Below are 22509 nucleotides of genomic sequence, written 5' to 3' on the forward strand. Positions count from 1 at the left end.
TCCTGGTGCTAAGGGAGCCCATGGGTGCTGGCGGCAGGGACGGGGCTGGGGTTGGGGGCAGAGGCCGAAACAGAGTGCTCCGGGCACGCCGGGCAGTATGGGCGCTCCCTGGAGAGGCCAACAGGGCAGACGGAGCAGCGCCGCTTCACAGCCTGACTCCCTCTGCCCCCTCCTCCAGGTTCTCCTAGCATCTTGTAAGCTTGCTGAAGTTGGGTGGGTGATTTGGTTGCTTGTGTGCGTCCCCCTGGTAAGACGCTTCCCAGTGTGTGCAGGGAGGGGATGGAGAAGCCACGAGACTTTCCTGGCCTCGTGGTTGGACAGGAGGAGGGGAAATGCAGACCCTCATCACATCGCTGGTGCTTCGGCCTCGGAGCATGACTCTTCCAGGCCAGGAGTCAGGAGAGCACCTCTGGACCAGGCAGTTCACCAGAAATGGATAGCCATCTGCCGGGAGGAGGGCAAGGAGTTCCAGAGCACCTTCATGATACAACCCTCTGAAACGGGGCTTCGCACACGGAACAGTTCCTACTGGTCATCTGCTGGCTTTGGTTAGCAGTATTCGTACCAGGAAGAAAGAATATTTAACTTTGCATCAATAGGCAAAGAATAATTAAAATGTAATTAAAAGCATGACTTTTAATTATTGGCTTTATATAATGTGTATTTGAGAACAAGACATCTGTTAAAGCTTTCCTTTGAATCTATCCAGAAATCAAGAGAGGGTAGCATTTTAATTAAAAATGGATTATTTCAAAAACCTTTTAATCACCCTGTCATCATAGGACTTAGACCTTTTTAATTAGCTATTGATAAATAGGCTTAAGTTACCAAAATTTTTAATTCATGGAGGTTGGAGGAGTACTTTTAGGAACCCGCGCTGCACCTTTGGGAAGTCAGCAGGGGAAAGGCTCAGAGTATGAGAGTGAGGTCTTAAATTTCCTCACCTGTTCCTGCGGACCCAGCGTGGACATCCTGCAACGTGTTGGGGACAGGTGGGGAGCACCCATGACTGTCCCCCCACCACCCAGCCACCTCATACCCGTGTGGCGCGAGCCGGTGCTGAGGCCCTGGGGTCCTGGAGAGTAGAGCCCGCTGCCCCGTGGTCACCCCACCTGGCTCCATGCTTGGAGAATGCCCCCCACTGGCAGCGTCTCCTCTTTTCAGGGCTGATCTTTCTATAGGGCAGGTGTGGGTGCTCTCCCATTCATCACCTTAAGTGGATAAAGACTTCCAGAGTGATAAATAGCATTGCTTTTGCTCCTTCAGCCAGGTGTATCTAAAATAACGTTTGGAATTGTGAGCGGGGACACGAAGGCTCGTTAGGAGAGGGTCTTTGGCAGCCCACGCTCAGTAGCCAGGGTGCTGCCGTGGAATGCAAGCACTTGCAGGGCGGAGAGGGCTGTTGCCACCAAGGGCCCGCCCAGGCCTGCCGGACGGCGTCTGGGCCTCTTTCCATTGACAGTCTGCCTTTGACCTGGGCTTTGTGGCTCCCCAGAGCTTGGGAGAATGTTCTCAAAAGAGGACATCTTGTGTCTTAGGTACCTGGGGTAGCGCTCACCTGGTGAGGTGGCCATCGTTCTCACTTCTTGCAGGTGGCTGGGATCCCGGGCTACAGCGACACAGCTCTCCTGGGTCCTCCAGCCGAGAGGTGGCCCCAGGCACCCTGACCCCCCAGGGGACCGGTTCCCTGTATTTCGTGCCCTGTGCCTGGAATACCTAGAATGGTTTGTGTGTGCGCGTCTGGGCCTGGCTGGTGAGCCTTGAGCGGAGGGCCGTTGGGAGAGAAAATGTGGACGTGGGGCCCAGAAGGTGACTGAGTCAGAAGAGGAGAACCCCAGACGGCTGGCCAGAGCTGGAGCTGGGATGCGGAGAGCCAGCTGATGCTTCGGATCGCCACTTTAGAGAGGCATTGATATAAAACGGTGCTTTCCAGAGAAAATTCTATCCAAAACGGCAAATTTGTGAAGTACTTTTAAGATTATGAGGTTGAGAAAGAAATTTGATGTTTGGAAATAAGGTAGCACTGGGCTCTGTAGAAACAAAGACAGACCCACTGGAGGGATTTAAAAAGCATAGCCTTCTCTTCCTGTAGAAGGGATGGTGAGGGGGTCCTGTTCTGGCCGCGCCGAGTGGGATCCAGGACCCTCATGCTCTGCAGGATCGGTGTTTAGGAAGCACCTTCGTGGTGAAGGATTCCAAGTTTTGCTTCTTCCACGGGTGGTGGGAGGAATTTGTGGAGTGGGGCCTCGTGGCAAGTGGTACCTCGAAGGACACCGCAGGCGGAGCGGGGTGGCCACTGGGCACCCGAGGTACTTGTACACCCGTGGACCCACGTGGGCATTTGGGAGAGTCCTTGCCCTGAACAGGCTCCGTCTAATGACCTGGCTTTATGATGAGCTATTAAATAAAGGAAGACAGAAACGCTGCCAAGTCAGGCTCCAGCCAGGATTCAGGCCAAAGGGAAGCGCTTCCCTGACTTCACTCGGTGGCAGAGCCGAGTAGCGTGGTAAGAACTTGGCATCTGCTTGTCCCAGACCCTTAGCCAGATTTGCTGGCGGTGGCATCGTCCCCTGAGACCCCCTCAGCATTCCGGGTGCTAAGGACAGAGGGCCCCGTCTGGCATTTGCCCTGAGGGTCCACACTGGCTGGGTGTCTGAGGCTGCTGAGCCAGGGACAGGAGCAAGGGGGAGTATAGGAAAGAATCTGGGTTCTTTTGAGTCCCTCCCACCAGCTATTTTCCGAAGACAGTCAAGTGCTCAGGGAGCTTCCGGACCAAGGTACTCCCACAACTAAAATCAGGTTTTTCTTCAGAGAAGCCTTACATCAGGATCATCTAGCATCAGTCAGGTAACACCCTCACACTGTCTGCCAAATTCTTATCCCACTTGTAGTATTATTTGCTTATTAGTTTCTTTACTTTTTTTTCCTTTAAGTGTCCTTTAAAAGAAAGCTTTATATCCCTGTCATGAGTGAAACTCAGTATAATTTACCATAAATGGAATGGAACACTTAAAAAGAAATAGGTAGTGCATAGAACACGTGTATCAGTGTGTCCCTTAATGTCATCTCATGGACTTCTGTCATGCTTTGGGAAATGCTAGCTATTGCTCTTCCAGAAGGCTCCCTGCATACCGGCTTCCTTCCCCTGCACCTTCCTGGGGAGGGGAGGAAGGGGTGCAGGCATCCTTGAGAGGGAAAGTAGCCTCTGGATTGTGTCAAATGAGAATTATCTCCCTCCATCCCTTCCTGGTCATACATTGATCCTCCATGGATGATTCCTAGGATGGCCTGGTGCGTTTTTTAAAGGCGGGGGGATGGTTTTGGTTTGGGGCCAAAAAGGCTATTATTGCCGACGTCAGCCAGGGCTGGTGAGATTGGGTCAGATGTGAGCAGATGTTGATCCCAGATGAAGGCACATTGTTGGCAGTGGCTGTGTTTACACAGCTCTCCCTGGGCCTCCCAAAGCTGGGGCCCTCTCACTTGTTCAAGAGCATCAGCCCCAAAGGGGTCTGGATTCACACATCTAGAATTTTCCACTTAAGCTGCATGCTGCAGGCTCCAGGTTTTGTCTTCCTGTATATCATCACCATTCCAGAAGGGCACGGGTCAGTCCTCCCCTTGTTGTCGGCAGCACCTCCCCCACTGCCCTGCCATTCTTTTAGGAAATCAGCAAAGAAGGTCCTGCAGAGGGTCAGAATGGGCCAGCTGCTTGCTACCTAGATGATAGTCGAAACCACTAGTTAGTGTCCTTCGTATATAAATCCCTTAAGGATCAATAGGAGAAAGATGAACATTCATTTTTCTAAAAAAAGAAACAGGCCACTCAGAAAAGAAGAACTGTGAGGACGTAAACATGTAAACTTGCCAGTTAATCAATGAAATGAAGTACTTTTTGGTTTTGCCTGCCAGATTCGCAGTTGAGTGGGCAGGCAGGCCCCATGGTACGCCGCTCAAAACCCTGAAAATCCTTATGAACGTTTTTGGGGTCTGTTGGGCAGAACGGGCCCGGAGACTGAAAATGTGCCCATGTAATTCTCCTTCTAGGAATTTAGGCATATGGCCACGGGTGTCCATCGTAAGATGGAGGTGGAAGCAGCCTAGCTATCCAACAGCGTGAAGTTGGGGGAGTAAATTATAGGCTGTGGTGCTGCCCACGCAACCACGTACTGTTCAGTCACTCAACAGACATGTGCGGAGAGGTGCCGGTGGGCCAGGCACTATTCTGGGCTCTGGGGACACTTGAGCGAGCAAAATAGACAAAACCCCACCTAATGGAGGTGAGAAAGGACAGGTGGATGGATGGATGGATGGATGGATGGATGGATGGATGAAAGTCATATGGTGAGGGCTAGAGGGGAGGGAGTACTTTATCCAAGGAGCTGGGGACAGGGGTCCCTGAGAAGGGGACATCAGAGGAGAGTCCTGAAGGAGAAAGCAAGCTCTGGATGTCTGGGACGGACATTCCAGGAGGAGAGAACGGGGCTCCTCTGGTGGCTGTGCGGTGGGAGCTTGCCCGGCAGCCCCAGGAGCAGCAGGGAGGCAGATGGAGAAGATTAGAGGGGACAGGGAAATGAAGCCAGGATGCTGTGTGCTCCTACTTAGATCATCAAAGGAGCCCTCTGTAGGGGACAAGGGCTGAAGCAGGGAGACCAGCTACACCACTGTGTCCATCGACCTGCAAGAGAAGAAGGTGGCCTGCACCAGCGTTAGAGGGGAGAAGTAGTCAGATTCTGGACAGAGTGCCCCCCAAAAATACAGACATGTATTTATGGACAAGGGAACATGATGTTGCTTTAGCAAGAGAAATGTCTCAGGACTGGAGGTGGGGGGGCCTTTTGAGCTCAGTGGGGCCCCATGCACAGGCGTGAAGTAGGAGTTATGAGCCAATGAATAAATTGATACAGCCGCCTACAAAGCCTGGCGTTAGTTACCTGCTAAAGCCAAACGGATACAAAATCCAGTGATACAGCATTTCCAGGCCCAGAGTATGCTCAGTGGAGGTGCGTGCACACTGCCACAGAAGACCGGACGAGCGTGTCCACAGCTGCCCTGTTCGTGATAGCCGCAGTCTGGAAACCGCCAGAATGTTCGGCAGTAGGAGAACGGAGCCAATGGAACGCTACCAACAGAAGGAGCAGCGCCAGCTACTCACCACCTGGGCGGGTCTTGCGGGCATCAATGGGAGCGGCAGAAGAAGCCCCACAAAGAGGGCCTGTTGTTTGATTCCCTTTACGCAAAGGTCACAAGGAGGCAGAAGTCCCGTGCAGTGATGGAAGTCAGGCGCCCGCGGGAGGGAGGACGGGCTGGGAGGGGCCCCACGTGCCGAGTGCACGGGCGTGCTCACTCTGTGGCAGGTCACCATGCTGGGTCCCTATGGTCGTAGTCCTCTTCTGTATGCACGTCAGACTTCGGTCAAAAAGTGGCTCTGAAAAAGGTTTTATTATTTTAACATACAGCTCATTATTATTTTTAAAAATCCGTGTTTATGCATTAAAAAAAATGCCTAGAAGGATGTTCAACAGCATATTTGACAGAGGTTATCTCTGGGGGATAAGGTTCTGGGTGAGGTTTTTTTCCCTTTGTGTAGAGAATTTCTAAAATCTTTTCCATATATATATGATTTGCATTTATTAGCCGTCTGACGCGGCCGGGGCTTTATCCCGTCGCTGATACCGAAGAACTCAGAAATTCAACCTAATCAAGCATGTCAAGGATAAAGAGGAATATTTGTTAATTGAATGTCATGTTATGTCCTCAGTTATGCCTAATACAAGATAGGCAATTTAGAATTCCCAATTATCCAATTAAAATGCTAATTATCTCGTACCTTGATAACGCCGCTCCTGGGGAGAGAGTGAGTGGCTTCTCTCTGGTGCTCCTCGTCTTCCTGCCGTGACCCTGTCTTTGCTGCCACCCTTGCCTCCGGTTGGATGGAGTCTTCCCTTGCAGGGCCTTTTTCCCACAAAGTAGGAAAACCACTCCTTCCCCCCGACCCCCGAAGGATTTTGACAACGCTGGAGGCTGCCGGGGGCTGATCGGTTTCTCTTATTGGCAGGGCCTTATGGGAGGCCCTGGGTGGGAAGGTGTCGTTGTCCCCCGGCGGGGACTCAGGTGGGGCAGCGGCAGGGGACTTGGCGAGCCTCTGGCAGAAGGAGCTGCTGATGGTGGAGACGGCCGCTGCAGCCACTGCATATGGCCCGTGTCCCAGGTGGTGCCGAGTCTTGCAGGCTGTGCCGTGAGCTCCAGTTTTGTTAATAATGCATGTCTAGGTTTAGTCCAGGTCAGTCCCTTCTTGGTGACAAACTGTGTGAGTGCTACTTGCTCATTTAAAACCCTCTCAGGCCTCAGTGGTGGCTCCCTCACTTGCTCTCTGTCTTTCCTCCCTGGGGGGCCTGGGAAGGAGAGGGACAGGCTGCCTGTCGGTTCACCACCACCCAGGCCGGAACCCGCCGTTCAGAAGGCCCACAGAGAACTCGGTTACAGGAGCTGGGGCTCTCCCGGGAATTTGGGCAGAGCCCGGGATGGGTGGCAGTGATTACCAGGGCGGGATAGGGGCTCTTCTGCTGGGTGCTTTCTGACGACATCTGATCACCCCCAGAAGAAGCGAGTGGAATAGCATCCACCCTTCCCTGGAAATGCAACAGTAATGTGGTGTGTGCTTCTGGTTCCGTGAGCAAGCTGTTCTCCTGCTGCTGACTCTTAGCAGAGACCCCTCCTCGGGGTCTGGATCCGAGTCGTCTCTGGCTGCTGCCTCCACTTGGGGGAAGCAGGAAAACAAGAAAACACTCCACTCGCCTCCAGGTGAGTCTCGGGGCTCCTCTCTGTGGGACTGTGGTTTTCTTACTATCGAGAATTTTCTTTTAGTAAGTACTCAGGTCTCCAAAAGGCCTGTCCCATTCATTGCCTGGTTGTCGTTTATATCCAAAAAACAAGGGTAGTTAATTAATCAGAATAAATGTGAATCCGAAGTAACTCAGTGCTGTGATAACTACACAGAACATAGTCATTAGCCCCAAAACATCACAAGACCCCCCCACTCCCTCCTTTCTCACTCCTCGAGGCCAGGGCACTTCCCTAAGGAGGCGAGACTTCCGGACGCGTGAGTGGGACAGAGGCAGCTAGACGCCCTGTGTCAGGGGACGCCCGTGTGCGCGTCTGTCCTGGGGAGGCGGTGCATGTCCACCTGCGCCGGGGCCTGCACTGCACCGTGTGGGCGCCGGGGTCCGGGCCACAGAGGGATTCTGTTTGGCTTTAAAGGACAAGAGACTCTTTGACTAAGCCCGGCCTCCCTCAGAGGGTCCTTGCTGTGTGCACGCCCTTTGAGGCCCCTGAACGACCACAGTGGTAACAGCTGATGTGTCCTGCCTGTAGGGCTCAGGATGTGGCAGACACTGTTACATGCGCGTTCTGTGTGTCATATCACAGAAGTGATACAGCAGCTCTGTGGGAGGTACTGTTATCCCATCTTACAGACAAGGAAACTGAGGCACGGACGGGCCGTACAGCTGGTACGTGGCAGAGCTGGGATTTGGCTTCAGTGTCAGTACTGAGCGGTGCCCCCGGGAGGCTGGGCACGTGGCCCAGAGCAAGGACAACGGGACATGGCACAGGGTGGAGAACCCACAGGCCTGAGGGCGTGGGGGGCAGCCACAAGGAGCCTGCCTCTGCCAGGAGAGAATGTGGGGCACCCGCTGGGGACCGCAGTAACAGTGGGTGTGGACTGCACCTGGCCCAGGAGGACCCTGCGTGTAGCTTGGAGTGCCTCGGCTGCACACGAGAACCCCGTGTCCTAACCACTCACTCTCCTAGACCCGCAGCTCAGCTGAGTGGCCTGCCCATCTTCCTTTCCACGCTCCTGTTCCTGGCGCGGCATCCCCCGGAACCGCCATGCATCAGGAGGGGGCTGATGCTGCCCCTGCTCGCCTCCCCAGCCGGCCCATCTGCCGGCGCTCACGCGTGTGCTCATAGCTCGCTGACACTCTCTGCCCCAGGCAGCCCTTCTGCCGTTATCTTGGGCAGCTGATGCATTTTTATAGGGCCATGGCTATCTCCACATCAGGTGATAAACCTCAGAGGGCAGGAGCTGGGCCGTGAGCCCAGGAAGGCTCCATGGGCTGGACGTGCAGGCCCCGGGGGAGGCCCCAGTGCTGTCCCCAGAGACACCGTTCCCTGCAGATCTGGGCCTCGGCATCTGCTCTCCCTGCTCCATTCGTCATCTCTAGGCACTGACAAATGGGCCTGCCCCTCTGTCGCTGCAGTAGCTCCATCCACCTCGTTATTCACAGCACAGACTCTCCCAGGTGACTGAAAGGTTCTCTCTGATGCCTGGAGACAAAGCATTTTCCACTCGTGTCTTGCTTGGGAGAAATTTATAGGCAAGGAGTGTAAATTGATAGAGGCACGGCCATGCCGGGGGGAGCTTCAGGGACCACGTTGTGGCAGGTGTGGATGAGACCCCGGCTTGCCTCTGTGCATCGGGAAGCACCCCCTGCTGCCGGGCCACGTGCCTGGTGCCTGGTCGGGTGCTCCCCACCCCATGCCCCACGCAGGCGAGCAGGAGGAAGCGGGGTGGGTCGGCCCCGCAGGACACCGACACACAGGCGAGAGTCACAGATGAAAGTGTGGGCGGAGGTGATCTCTGGGCTACCGGCCCTGCTGCCTGGCTTCCTGCCCCCATCTGCTGATGGGTAGACTGGTCACTTCCAGAAGTTTTGTTGTGGTTCTTCATAGGAACTACCTGTTGTGTTTTCATGCTCTGTGGTTAGGTGTCAGTTCATAGGTGCATATAGTCCCTGAAATTCTGTTACCAGAAATCCTTGGGGGTCTGACAACTCTTGTGGATGAAGTGTAGATTGTGAGTTCATCTTCTGTGCGTGTGTGTGTGTGTGTGTGTACATAGCGTGCACACAGACCCTGGCTGGCCTGAGGCTGTGGCCGCCCAGTTGGCTTTGTGTCACTCTAAACCATGCAGGTAGTTCACGCTGGACCCTGAACCCCACGGAGGATAGACCCACACTATGAACTCTGACCGAAGGCTGGTATTTTATTTTTCCCCAGAGCCCAGGCAGGCTCCCTGATGGCCTGCTTTGATGCTGGCGAATTTTCTCCATGTCTGCCCTTCTGCTGAGGTTGCATCCCGGCCCAGGCCGCAGCTGTATGTGTGGGTAGGGTCTCGTTCTCTTCTGCTACTTATGTCCCTGAGGCCTTGTCCCTGTCCCCACATGGCAGTGAAAGCCAAGGCCTCCAGCTTCCCAAGCCTGGCAGCTCCCTCTTCCTTCCTGTCCCATGAACGTGGTTCTACGTACTGTCTTTCATGTAGCACCTCTTGAGTGGGGGAGGTGGGACGGTTTCCGGTTCCGGTTTTCAGTTACTCTGCCATTGTCTCCTTCTGGCTCCAGAGGGACCAATGGGTAGCTTCCAGCTGAATTTGGCTGTAGACTTATGTCCTTCAGGAGTTAGGCCCCTCTGGCTATGGGTCACCTGATCCTCATCTGGTTCACAGTTGGCCATATTTTCCATAAAGTTCCAGAGGGGTCTTTATCAACTGCCCTTCTATCACCACCTTGGTCTGTGAGCTGTGTAGTGGGATGGGTGCAGCTCTGACTGAGCTCCTACCAGGCCCCACAGGAGCTCCATGTCACCCATGTGGCCCCAGTTTGCAGCATGCACTGCTCAGCACCCCTGTCCCTTGAGAACCAGAAATGCGTGGGACACATCTTTCAATGTGGACACATGACCATTGCATGTGTCCACAGCCCAGGCCTGAGGACCCAGAGAGAGGGACCTCCGAGGCGCGTGAGCAGAAAACATGGGCCTGTTGCGTTTGCCTGTTATTGCCACCAAAGCCCCAGTTGGTCCTCATATCGTGTCAGAAAAGTTAATTCAAACAAAATTAGATGCTGAAGTCCAATTTGAAGAACTTCAAGTCATTTTCAGCTCGAGTGACTTTTCGGCTTCTGGCGTTTCTCCTCTTCCTGTGGCTAGAAACTGCCCCAGGGCCGGGCTGCAATCCGCAGGTGAAAACTGGGTCAGCCTTCACTCAGTCTAGTGCTTCTGTAAGCTGTGCCTTTTACCCTAAAGTGCTTTTTTCTTAAATGGAAGCCGGAGCGTGCCGTGAAGGCTGTTTCTTTTGAGCAGAGGACACGGCCAGGAAATGCAGGCCGCTGAGGCTGTAGGGGAGGGAAGCCGCCCTCCCACCCCGTGTCCTCAGGCCTCTGCAGAATGTTCCTGGTTATTCATGTGCGCATGCGCACACGGTACGGCTGTCCCTCGGCCTGGCCTTCCTGGCTGTTCCCACAGTTGTCTGCCTGTCCCCGCCCCAGGAGAGGCCCTCTGTCCCCAGCCCCTGGAGAATGGCCATGCGGCCCCGAGATCTGCTTCTGTCCAGACAGGCTTGGGTCTTCCTTATAAGGGAGCAGCTCCATGGTGCATCGGGCGTCCTCCCCTCATGTGGGCTCGCTGTGCGGGGGGCCCGTGTCCGAGGCCCTGGTATCAGAGGCTGCCTGCCGGGGCTTGGCGCTGGTAAGCTGGCCCCAGGAAGGAACCGGCTGGGCTGTAGCCGCACACGGGGCTGTGACTTGGTCTCGCCACCCCCGTGGTCTCCGGGACAGAGGTGGAAGTTGGTGGCAGCCCCAGAGTGCCCCTGCTGTGAATACAGGGCACTGATAAGGGGGGAGTGTGTGCCCTTCCTTGCCTCCCTGGCAGTTCCTGAAATCCTTTCTGTTGAGGAAATCGTTCACTCACAGATACCCAATTATCCTGGGAGGTTTGTGAAGCAAGTCTGGAAGCCGATTGAACGGAGCAGAACCGTTCCTACGTGACAACTACTTAATACCCAATCATAATAATTATACGTAATTGGTGTTTACAGCGCCTGGAAGATTAGGCTCCTCCATACAGACGTTCCCCGAAACAGGCCTCAAGTGAGCAGGGCAGGATTGCCACTCAGCATGCCCGTGGGCGGCCTTGGTGTTCCGAGGACGGGGGCAGTGGCATAGCCCTGTGCTTGGGCCCCTGCCCTGGGGGTCGGTGGGTGGGGTGGGGCGCCCTGGACCTGCTTCTCAGCTATTGCCCACACCCCCCGAGGGTTCAGCACTCCTGAGGTGGTGTTCATGTGGCTGGTCTGGTCCATCAGCCTCTGTAGTCATCTGCAGGATCTGCCCCAGGAGGGCAGGGGGCAGGGCTCAGGCCTTTGCCAGGGGTGCCTTACCCTCTGACCTTGACATCCTGCGCTCCTGGAGGAGGCCTCCCCAGGCTCTGGCTCTGGGCTCACCCTGGGGGCTAGCGACCCCCTCTAGGTTCTCATCTTTGCCTCCCCTGCCCAGAGTGGGAGCTTGTCCAGGGGGCCATTTGCTGCTTGGCCTGAGGAAGGAGAAGGAGGACCTGTCCTCAGACCCTGCCTCTCTCCACCCCCTCTGCCCCCAACCAGAGACCACTCTGCCCTGCTTTGTCTCTGTGAGGGCCTGCCCCTCGACCCTGTCCTACAGGCCAGTGCCCAGCGGTTCTGCTCTCCTTTCCCCGTGCCCCTCCCCAGGGTCAGGCCCAGGGCCATCTGAGGCTAGCTCGGGGCTGGGAGAGCTCATGTCCAGCCCCTCGTGGTGGGGTGGGCTGTGGCCAGTGGACACGGGAGTCCCAGGGAGACAGCGGTGGCCCCTGCCCCAGCCCGTCCTCCCGCAAGACCAGGGCTGACTTCCCGATGGGCCCGGGGCACTGGGCGGCCCCCCAGCTTGGGAGGTGGTGCACCTCTTGTTTGTTTTCCCTCTCCTCACTGGCCTCTGCTTCTGTGGCCTGCGCCGACCCTGGGCTCCGGGCTACAAGCCTCGCAGAGCCACGCAGGGGAGCTCAGGTCTTGCTGCGGGTACAGCCAAGCAAGCCAAGCTGGGCCCAGGATTTGCGGGGGGCGGGGGGCATGCCTCCTCTGGCAACTCCGTCTTGACGTGCTTTCTTCCCCTGCAGCCTCTTTGAGCACTACTGCTACTCCCGGGGGGGCATGCGCCACAGCTCCTACACCTGCATCTGTGGCAGGTAAGTGGGAATGACAGAGAGGGGAGGTTGTGGGAAGGTGGGGGCCCCCTCCCCATCCCCTGAACTTGGACACACCTGCTTGCTACCATGCCCACAGCAATGCCCACTGAAGCTAAGCCATTCTCCCCTCCTAAGGCTTCTGCCATGCGGGGCTCAGGAGGGAGCCAGCCCACTCGCTGCCGTGCCCTCCTTCACCCTCTCTAGGGTGGCTGCCCCTCTGGGGCTGCTGGCTAGCCTTCCTTCCCCCTCCACACAGGCACACAGGCAGCATGTGGGGACCAGGGTGTGACTTAGGACTGTGACGGCTTCTGCTTGCAGCAGAGGCAGAAGGAGCCATGTCGGTGCAGGAGGCCGTGGTTCCGTGTCTGTGTGTGTGTGGCCGTGTAGGGAACATCCCGACAGTGGGTGGGTCCGGGTCTCTGTGGTGGGGGGTGTCCCCCCACATGCGGCACATTGTGGCTGGGAGGGGGGGCTTTGTGTGTGTCAGCTGCACATAGCTGAGTGTGCTTAGAGGCCACGGGGTTCAAATGCCCCTGAGAACGGGGCAGCCCGTGGCTGTGGGTGTGCACGGCTGTGTGCTTGTCTGTGTGTCTCTGAGGGGCACACCCTGGCTGGGGGTGGCCCCCTCGGCTCCCGGGTGCACCTTAGCTTGCCTCGTCCAGCTCTGCACCCTGGGTCAGAGGGTCTGGCCTCTGCCCAGCCAGGACAGAACCAGCAGCTCTGCTGATGCGCACGTCCTCGGCACATGAATAATACATGTGAACGTCTCAGTCTTTGGAAATGTTCTTCTCTGGTGGATAGAGAGAAAAATCATTATTTCTACTTTTATGATTCCTGAGACTCCTGAACAGGGCCATAAATATTACACCCAGGTGGGATTTTTTTTTTCCTTTGGACAGACTTAAAAGTCCTTTTTTTCTTAAAGGCATCGCTCATCAGGGAAGGAAGCTTGAGTAGAGGAGCGAGGCCATGTCCGGGCCCTTCCCCCTGGGCCTCCCCCCACCCAAAACCAGGAGAAGACAGCTTCCTCGGGGTCCCTTCCCCGGGCCTCAGACCCTTGTCCCCCCAACCAGTCCCACATGCCCCGCCCCAAGGGCATCTGCCCACACAGCGCTCATCTGGGGGAGCCCTGCCCTGTCAGCATGGGAGCTGTGAGCCACAAGACTGGCCACCAGCTGTACGGCCTGACCCAGCCAGGCCTCTGCTGGAGCGGGGGATGGTACTGCCCGTGGGCCGGGGCCTGCCCCTGAGAATGGGGCAGCCTGTGGCTGTGGGTGTGCACGGCTGTGTGCGTGTCTGCGTGTCTGCATGTATCCCCGTGGGTGTGTCTCTGAGGGGCACATCCTGGTGAGGATGGGCTGTTGACCTCCCCCGGTGCTCCGCAGTGGCGAGAATTCGGCGGTGCTGCACTATGGACATGCCGGGGCCCCCAATGACCGGACCATCCAGGATGGAGACATGTGGTGAGTGAGGCCAGCCCCGAGCCGGCCCTGCCCTGGCTCTGCATGTGACCCGCGGGGTTGCGGGGGGTCTCCACCTCCAGGGGGACTGACTGGAGGGCCTCTTGGTCCCACCCTGAGAGGGCTGAGCACAGTGAGGCCCCCAGGTCTGCTCTGGGCCCAGACTTCTTTACCAGGGCTGCCCACCTGCATGGCTCCTTCTCTGCAAGGCCAGGGAAGCACCAAGAGAGGGTGCGGGGGACCCTGTGCCAGGTGGTGGGGGGTTGCTGAGGCACAGCCTCAGAGGGGGCCTGAGCTGGCCCCCAGCTCCTGCCCCACACTCGCCACACTCACACCTGTCTCGGTACCAGGAGGGCGGGCACCTAGTCTGGAGCAGGGAAGACCCCCTGGGGAGCCTCCCACCCTCTGAATCCTGCCAGCCTTAGCCATCCATAAATGGCCATGAGTCCAGGAGGTCAGAGGTGGCTCTTGACCTTCAAGACTGTTTGCGGGGCTTTCCTGAGCACACCTTAAGGTGCTCAGGGCACCTCCTAGAGCCCCGACCAAGCAGATGTGGGCAGGATCTGCAGCCCTCAGCCCCCCGATGGACTCTCCCCTGTTGGCAGGATTGCACTCCCGCTCACGCCCGCCCCCCCGGGGGTGGAGGGCTCATACTGAGCATAGGCCGCACCTCTCTGGGCAGTTGCCCCGGGTCTTGGCAGGGGTCTGTGTGTGCCTTGCTGACCTGGACCAGCTCTCTCTTTGACTCAGGGACACTGGGCACTGCCCACTTCTCCTCTCATCGCCCAGACATCAGGCAGGGCCAGCCCAGCCCACAGGAGACATGTGGTGAGGGGTTGGTCTCACTCACCACATGTCTCCCGTGCTCAGGAAAGCCTGGGCTGAGAGCCACTAAGAGCCACCCAGAGGCCACCCTGTCTTGGCCTTCAGACATCTTGCCACAGTCATCAACACACGGCTGCGGTGGGGGGCACGCACTGTCGCATCCGGATCTTGGGGGCCTGCAGCTCCTAGTTGCTGGGGCACCTGAGCAAAAATCCTGCAAGCCTGCTTCCTGGCAGCATCGTGCCTCGTGTGGGGTTGTGGGTGTCGCCCTGCCAGGCTCCGTTCCCCAGCTGGAGTTCCGGCCATGCAGCCCGGCGGCCAGAACCTGGCCTCCCGCACGTGTAGCCCAGCCCTGAGGCAGGGAAGAGGGCAACCTGCACACAGGAGGCCCTGGCCTGCATCCACTGGGGGGCCCGAGCCATGTTCTGAGCTGTCCCTGCTAAGTGTTTTCAGACAGCCACCCAACCCCACGGCGGGGGGGGGGGGGTCCGTCCCTGCTGCAGGGCACACTGGGCTCGGTGACTGGCTGAGGGCTCTGCACTCCCCCGGGGGCAGTAGCGGGACGGGCTGTTCTGGCTAGGGCTGCTGTTGCCCAGAGCCCGGTTCTACCTTCTGGGAGGAAACAAAGCCCCTGAGTTCCCTCTTGGAGCCTCAATTTACTTTTCTGTCAGTGGAGTTAGCACACAGTTCTCAGAATGGCATGAAGGGGCAGAAGAAATGTGTCAGAAAGGCAAGGGCTGAGCTCATGTGCCCTTTCCTGGGGGGTCTGGGCCAGTAGAGTGGTGATGGGAGCATACAGAGGGGGACACCCAAAGTGTCTGCACCCCTCCCAGAGTGGCTCGTGTCCTTCTTGGCATAGGGGCCAAGGGTGTGCAGAAGCCCTGACAGGACCTGCCCCTGTACCTGGCCCCAGGGATGTCTCTTCAGGTAGATTTTCTCACCCTGCCCCCGCCCCGTGCCCCACGCCCCACCCTGTAGGCGAGGTCACTGGGACACAAGGAGGGTCCAGGTGCAGAGCCAGAGCGATTTAGGGAGGGGGGTGGCTGCCTGAGGTGTGGCTCAGCTGGAGACTAAGGGCAGACAGGGGAGCGCCGTGCCCTCTGGACCAGAGAGAGACCACCTGGTGTCTCCAGGGACTTTTGTGTCCTGGTGCTCTTCGTGCTGCCCGTTCTGGCTGGGCCACGAGGCCAGGGTGTGGGAATCCAGTCCCCGGGCAGAGGCAGAGACCTCGCCATACCAGTGGGTTTTGGCTGTCCTGGGGCCAGCTCTGGCCTCCTGGAGGGCCCTGTGGCAGCGCCATGTGGCCATGATTTTTCTCCTCTGTGAACTTGGCACACCCCAGAGGAAGTGGCTACTTCACCACTCTCTATCTGCCCCCACTACGGTCCTCACCCCATGAGAGGCTGGTCGCAGCTGCGTTCCTGGACTGGCCGCTGCTCGGGTGGGGCTGGGCTGACCAGGGCGCAGCACATATCAGCTTCCCACGTGGCCCAGATGTGGCCCCGGCCGTCCTGGCAGCACGTGGCACCTGCAGCTCCTGCCTGCAGCTAGGGCAGGACGACTGAGGGCTGATCCAGGAATCCCATGGATGTTAATGCCAAGTTCAAATTGGTGATTTGATTTTTCTAGTACTAACTTTGAAATGTAGCCAGTAGAATAATTATGAGTTTATTATAGTCAATTTATTATGCAGCATTTAGAACAACATGTTTTGTTGATTACTGCTACTGCCAGATTGCTGGTGGCACTTACAATCCACTGTTTTATTGAAATTGATCTGTCGCGCCTACTGAGTTCGGTAAATAATAAATCACTCTGTTATCCCAACGTAAAAGCCAAGATACTTCATCATAAGGTATGAAACCAAAAGATGAGCATGGTGCAGTTTTTCCTGAAGCTGAGTGTCTCCCAGAGCACAACTATTCCAGGTGTCGGCCTGGTGGTAGGTCCTGGGGCTCAGTCCCTTGAAGTCAGATGAAAATGCCCCAGAGATATTTGAACATTGAGGAAGGGGCTGCTTGGGGCCAGAGCTGGTCCAGGGCAGTCAGGCTCTGCTGGAGAAGGTGGGAGTGGGGGCTGAAGGGCGGCCAAGCTTTCCATCCCTCTACCTCTGGTCCCAGACGTGCCCCCAGCCCCCGACAGGGAGCCTCAGAGAGCCTGGGGTGTGTGACGATGAGCGTGGAGGGTCCCTAGTTCCTGCCCCTGCCCTCCCCCTCCCTACCTGAGTGGCCAGTACCCTGAGCCTCAGCTTCTCCATCCACACTCAGCTCTGGGAGGATTCAGCGAGAATAAGCAGTGTTGAGTGGGGAGCCTGGCACAGCATGGCCTTGGCGGGTGAGAGGGGCAGTGGTGCCCGTCCTCAGAGCCAGCAGGCTGGGCTTCTGCCTGCGCTCTGGGGCCCTGAGGCCTACCTTCCAGCAGCGGGTTCCATGACAGGCGGTGAGAGGCACCACAGAGCCTGAGGCAGATAGCTGTTGAACCCCGAGGCCTGTTCTGTGTTTTCAGCCCTGCACTGTACTCGAGGTGAGTGCCAGGTGTGGGGCATGAGGCTGGCCAGATCCACGCCCCCCCCCATGCCTCTGTCCCTCCGGGACCACCCCTTCTTGGGAGCCAGGTCGAAGCTGCTGTAAGCCTCAGTCATTGCCCTGGGAACAGGGCTTGTGAGTTAGGCACACTGGTTCGTCTTCCCTGTCCGCCTTGTCTTCCCAGGACTGAACAGCAAGGGCTGCTTCACCCACCATGCCTGCTCCGTGGGCCCCTTCCCATGTCTTCCTGCTGGATGCAGCCCCACTTGCTCATCATGAGCCACAGGTGGGGAACCAGACTTTGATGTGGCTTCAGATCCCTGGGGGCCTCGCACTCAGCTCCCTCAGAGCCATGAGGCCTCTTGGGGCGGGCGGGGGGGGCGCCTCTTGGGCCTTTGCCCTTGGTTCTCAGAGCTCTTTCATGGGTTCTCCAGGAACCTGTCTCCCAGCCATGGTTCTAGAGAAACCATCCGTTGCTTTTTGTTCAGGCGTTTAAGGCAAGTGGCAGACCTTGTCAGACAGGGTGGTAGGAGTGTGGTACAACTGCTAACGCATATGCTCTTCACGTGCTCACACATAGGATGGTGGCTACTGTCATTGGACACTCTTTCTGGGTAGGAGCCCCAGAAGACCCCTCCCCACCAAATCAGCCCCAGCCAGGTGGGTGTGAACACAGATGTTGTGAAGACAGATGTGGCCCCCATGGGCTGCCCTGGCTTCCCAGAACCAGCCTGGGCTTTGGAAACCAGAGTCCCCAAGGCAGGTGGAGGAGCCATGGGGCTGGTGTGCCACCCATGGGCTACCAGGGAACGCCACTGTGTTCAAATCCCCTGGGAAGCGGTGCACCCAGAGTCAGATCCTCCCTTGTGCTGGGCTCCTGGGTCTGAGGCTGGCCTTTGCAGCCCTCCTGCCTCCCCGGGGCCCCTCGGCAGGATCACCCCAGGGGCAGAGGCAGGAGGGGCCCAGGCTGTGCCTCCAGTGGGTCCTGATTTGGAAAACAGCTGGGACACCCCTCCTCAACCACTGCTGCCTCCTGCCCTACCATCCGATCAGGGAGCAGGGGAGTGGTTCCTGAGGTAGGATACCCTGTGTATCCTTCTAGAACCTTCTAGAGCACCTGTCTAAGGATGCCCAGGCCTGGGTTGTCCAGCTGCAGACAGGATGCAGCCAGTGGGTGGCGCGCCGGACGTCCCAGCACTGGCCAGAAGAGGGCAGCGTTGTCTCAGGATGTGTGGGCTGGCCTCCTCCCTCTTGGCCCACTGTCTGTGCTGACCCCAGGGTGTGGGAGGGGACAGCCAGCCCAGTTAGGGGGAGAGGCCTGTCCCAGCCCCATGCCGGGTCCACTCCCGCTCTCCTCTCCTCTCCTGTCAGAGGTCGGGGGCCTGTATTTCTCCTTGCCATGATAATGGTCAGCCTGTTGCCCTGGCTCTCTCTTGCCTTGCCCTGCTGACCAGCAGAGGTGGGGACACGGCACATGATGACCGAAGCTGCACTTCTCTCTGCCTAGAGAAATAAGGGCTTTCCTCCCAGGGAAGCCCCTGGAGACACCTGACCTGTTGCCGGCATGTCAGTGGCACATGCTGGCCATGTCACACCCCCAAGCTGCCCCGTCCTTTCCTTCCACAGATGGGGGGACAGACCTGTGAGGGATCGTGGTCAAGGCAGGCTCTTTCCCTAGCTGGCCACCCTTCCTGCCACCAGTGCCATTACCGCCAGCTCCTTCCTGCCCCTGTCTCGTTCCCAGTTAGTTCCACAGGCTTGACATGGACTAGATGTTAAACTGCGTGGGGGAAGTCACCCTACCTCACCCCCTCCGTCCCAGGCCACCGTGCCGTGGGCAGCAGTCTGCATCGCTGTCAGACACCCTGCCCCGAGCCTGCAGGCTGTAGGGGGCCCCCTGTCGCTAACCCGGGGCCCCAGCAGCCCCCTTGGTGTCCCATAGGCTGTGATGGGACGGTCCTGCCTGTTCCCGGCAACCACCTGCTCTGATGTCTGCCTGGCACCTGCAGCCCCATGGAGGGGCGAGTGTCTGGGGCTGGTGGCAAAGCTGGGGTGAGGGGGGTTCCCCCCATGGCTGGTGGTGGAGCTGGGCTGAGGGAGCCTCCAGGCCTCACTTGTCCTGGTGCCCGATGTCCTGGTTGACTTCAGAGAACGAGTGTCACCTCCAGAGCCTGCTCCCTGACCCCTGTCCCCTGGCTGTTTCCTCAGAGGAACACTTGATTCTCACCTAGCAGCCCCATACCAAGGATTCAGTGGTCTTAAAGACATGCCCAGGCCTCAGGGTAAGAGAACAGTCTCAGGGGGGCACAGACCCCACTAGCCTGGACAGCCAGACCTGTGGCCATAGCCGTCAGCCTTCCGTCCCAGTGAGAAGCACCTTCACATTCTGGCCCCGTCCCACATGCGCAGACCTACCCAGACTAGAACCGGGTACCCCACCGCATGGTTTGTCCGTTCTGTGTACTTCACGTTCCTTGCCTGCACCCCACGCAGTTGACTTCACCACCCCCGGCTTGAAAAGCACTGGTCCAGACAGCCTGGGTGCTCACAGACATCATGGGACACTGCTGACCAAAAAAGTGAAATGAAGCATGTGCTGGGCTCGTGACACGACTCCGTCCCTCCCCGGCAGAGGCCACTGCCCTGACGCCCAGCCCTTGCCCGCTGTGCCGCGGTGGCAGTGAGTGCTTGGCTGGATGGTCACTGTGTCCCACCCACACAGCGGGCCAGGTGCCACGTAGTGCCCTTCCAGGGGACTTGGCCCCACACGGGGGCTCTGCTTCTCCCCACGCCGTCTGTAGAATGGGAACAACGGTTCTTTCCAGACACGCAGGACGCCCCCGGCCTGAGCCTGTGTGCCAGGGACCGCTGGCTCTGGGTCTCTGGGGGCTGGTTCGCTTGGGCAACTTTCCTGTCTGCCTGGGCCCCCCAGGAGCAGCCGACCCCATGACTGGAGTGGGGAGCAGGGATGCCTAGAACGTACTGGGGAGAGGTCTGCTTGATGAGTCAGCCTGTGGCCTCCAAGTGATGGCCTCAGCCCCGCCGGTCACAGTGGGGGCTGGGCAGTCCGGGGAAGGGCAGGCTGGGGGGCGGGCCACGTGCCTCGTCCGGAGGGGCTGCCCGCTGCAGGACACGAACGGGAAAGCCAGCGGCACGTCTTCCTCTCTCACGCTGAGGTCTGGAGGGAAGCAGGAGTTTCCTGCTTCTCAGAAATCCCCTGGCCTCGCCTGGAACACAGGCTGGGGTGGCGGCGAATTGAGGTCTGAAATGCTCCTGCCCTAGTGAATAGGCCCAGCGCCAGCCGGGCTTGGGTGAGAGGCGGCCAGGGGCGAGGCCACGGCTCGGGACGCTGAGCGCAGAGCCTTGTATGTGCATAGCAGCATTTCCCCAGAATGCTTCCCAAGCCTCTGTCCCTGGCCCATCTCGGAGGCCTTCTGCCTGTGGGCCGGCCTGTCCCTGCTGTGGGGCCCGGGGAACTGAGGGGGGCTTGGGGAGGGCCCTGCTGAGCCAAGGGTGGCGGGCAGCCCGGGCATGAAGCTGCCCAGGAGGAGCCAAGGGCAGACAGAACCTCTCATCCCGGCCAGAAATAGAACCAGATAAACACATACGAGCAAAGAGACGCCAGTGTATTGCTTGGAGATGCGTAACAGCTCCCCAGATGTCTTAGATTATCACACGCATTCACTCGGCCAAAGATGGTAGCGGCCCTGGTGGGTGTCCCCAGGCAGGGGGAGGAGGATCCTGAGCGCTCGGTGGAGCCAAAGGATGACCGAATTCCCCATTGTCGCTTTGCGCTCGGAGGACGGATGAAGTGGACACAGAGGAGCTGGAGGGAGATGATTTATGAAAGAGGCCGCTTTCGTCCTTGGATTCCGGACTGGCTTGAATCTGAATAACTTACGTGTGTAGGAACTCTGAGGGGGATTTTTTTTTTTTTTTTTTTAAGCGTAGAAAGATAGGGAACTGAGAGCACGAAAATAGACTCCAGCCCCGTGCCCGAGCGGCGCTGGGCAGAATGGAGCTGGCCGCCTAGGCAAACACTTCCTTCTGCAGTGAGCGGACGGTTCTCACACAACAAATACAAGCGAGGTCTTCTAGGGTCCGAACAGTAAAGCCAGGCTGGCCGAGGGGCTCCCAGCACCCCTGTCCCATGTTCTCACTGTGTTTCTGAGGAGCATGTTTGGAGAACTCCGTCAGGAGTCTGGCTGCTGCAGAGGAGTGTCTTATCTCCACTGCTCTAGAAGACTCCAGCCTTCAGTGTGCTCTTGTGGGCTTCCTCGTTTTTTAAATAGTTCTATTTCTGTTTTTCTTTGAGATCAGCACAGTCCAGCAGAGCCGTCTGCCCCAGCGGTGCCGCTGCAGGTTGCCCCGTGATGGGGGTGGCCCCCACGGGCCTGTGTCGCCCAGGCCCCCAGCTCTGTCCTGTCTGCTCAGACCGTTCTTGGACGTTCTGAATCAACAAACCACAAACCGTGTTCCTTTGTTGCCTCGGAGGGGCCCAAATGAGAATGCTCTGCTCCCAGAGTGGAACTGGGCCGTGGCCCCACACAAATCCACTCCCCATGCCTGCCTCCACACCAGCCCCGAGAGGACACAGCGGCGGTGGCACCCCTATCTTAGAGGGAGAAGTGCTGAGGCCCGGGGGGGCCCAGCGCTGGAGTCAGAACAGGGCCTGTCGCTGGGCTCTGAGCTGCTACCCCCAGGTACGGGGCTTTGCTGGGTCCCTGTTCAGAGCCTCATGTCCCCTGCCCTCCCAGCCAGCTCTGTGGGGCCAGCGCCCCTCCACCCCCAGGAGTCAGCCTGCCTGCAGGCAGCTGTTGACCCAAACCCCTGGGTGCATCTGGAGCCTCCTGGGGAACAGCTGCCTGGGTGTGTCTGTTCAGGGCCTCTCTGTCTTGTCTTTGGGTTACCCCCAGTGAGGCCCAGGGCCCCGCCACGAGCCTGTCCCAGGCAGGGTCCCCTAGAGTCTGTGACTTTGACCCGGCCCGAAGTTCCCGTGCCATACTGCTTGGGGCTCTCCCCCCACCCCCTGAGAATCACCTGAGGTGTTATCTGGTGCTTTTTGCACTGTTGACACTGTTTATGGCGTTTTGCAATCAGAAAGGAGATGAAAAAGCGCTTGGCTGGGGACTTTGGATTCCAGCAGAGCGTCCGGGGATCCTGAGCATTCAAGCTTTTCCTTTAAAACTCTGTTTCTTTGGAGTAGCGGGTGCTGCCTGTCAGGCCACACGGCCCGACTCCTCCACTGACAGGGCAGGGACCCCCTGCTCTGTCGTCTGGCGTGGGGGATTGGGACCCCAAAGGCAGGTGCACAGGTGGCCCCTGCAGTGTTTGAGTGGCTGTCCTCACCACGAGGATTTGGGTTTGGGGGAGAGCACAGCCCTGCCCTGGGCTCAGGTTTGTCAGGATCTATGCAGCTGCAGCCCGACCCCACCGCCCGCCCTCGGAGGATGGAGCCAGACACTGTTGCAGAGGGCAGCCCCGCCCCTCAGCTCCCCTCGACTCTGGTCACCTGGCCCTGAGGACACAGCAGAATACTGTTCCTCAGTTAGTTTTGTCTCCATCAGCGTCATGCTTGGCTGATGAAGGGGCCCCCTCTGTATGCCTGCTGCTGAGCGGCCTGCTGAGATGCTCGGGGAGGGACAGGATGGGGGGGGTTGCTCCATCTGTACACC

At 58.1% G+C, this 22509-nt stretch overlaps 1 protein-coding gene across 3 annotated transcripts in view; it reads left to right on the forward strand.

The window, feature by feature from the left end:
* Positions 1 to 22509, forward strand: part of PEPD (peptidase D) — a 111235-nt gene that overhangs the window by 75040 nt on the left and 13686 nt on the right. For 2 of the 3 annotated variants that reach the window (XM_025854325.2, XM_073885422.1), the window contains exons 10-11: positions 11956 to 12024; positions 13410 to 13487. The exons of the other annotated variant lie outside the window; for it this stretch is intronic. In XM_025854325.2, coding sequence (XP_025710110.1) covers positions 11956 to 12024; positions 13410 to 13487 — 147 coding nt within the window. The remainder of the gene's footprint in view (positions 1 to 11955; positions 12025 to 13409; positions 13488 to 22509) is intronic. 3 annotated transcript variants of the gene reach the window in all.

Source organism: Callorhinus ursinus, unplaced genomic scaffold (genome assembly GCF_003265705.2).
Source record: "Callorhinus ursinus isolate GAN/ISIS: 27379988/994484 unplaced genomic scaffold, GSC_fseal_2.0 scaffold61, whole genome shotgun sequence".
NCBI classification, from domain to species: domain Eukaryota; kingdom Metazoa; phylum Chordata; class Mammalia; order Carnivora; family Otariidae; genus Callorhinus; species Callorhinus ursinus.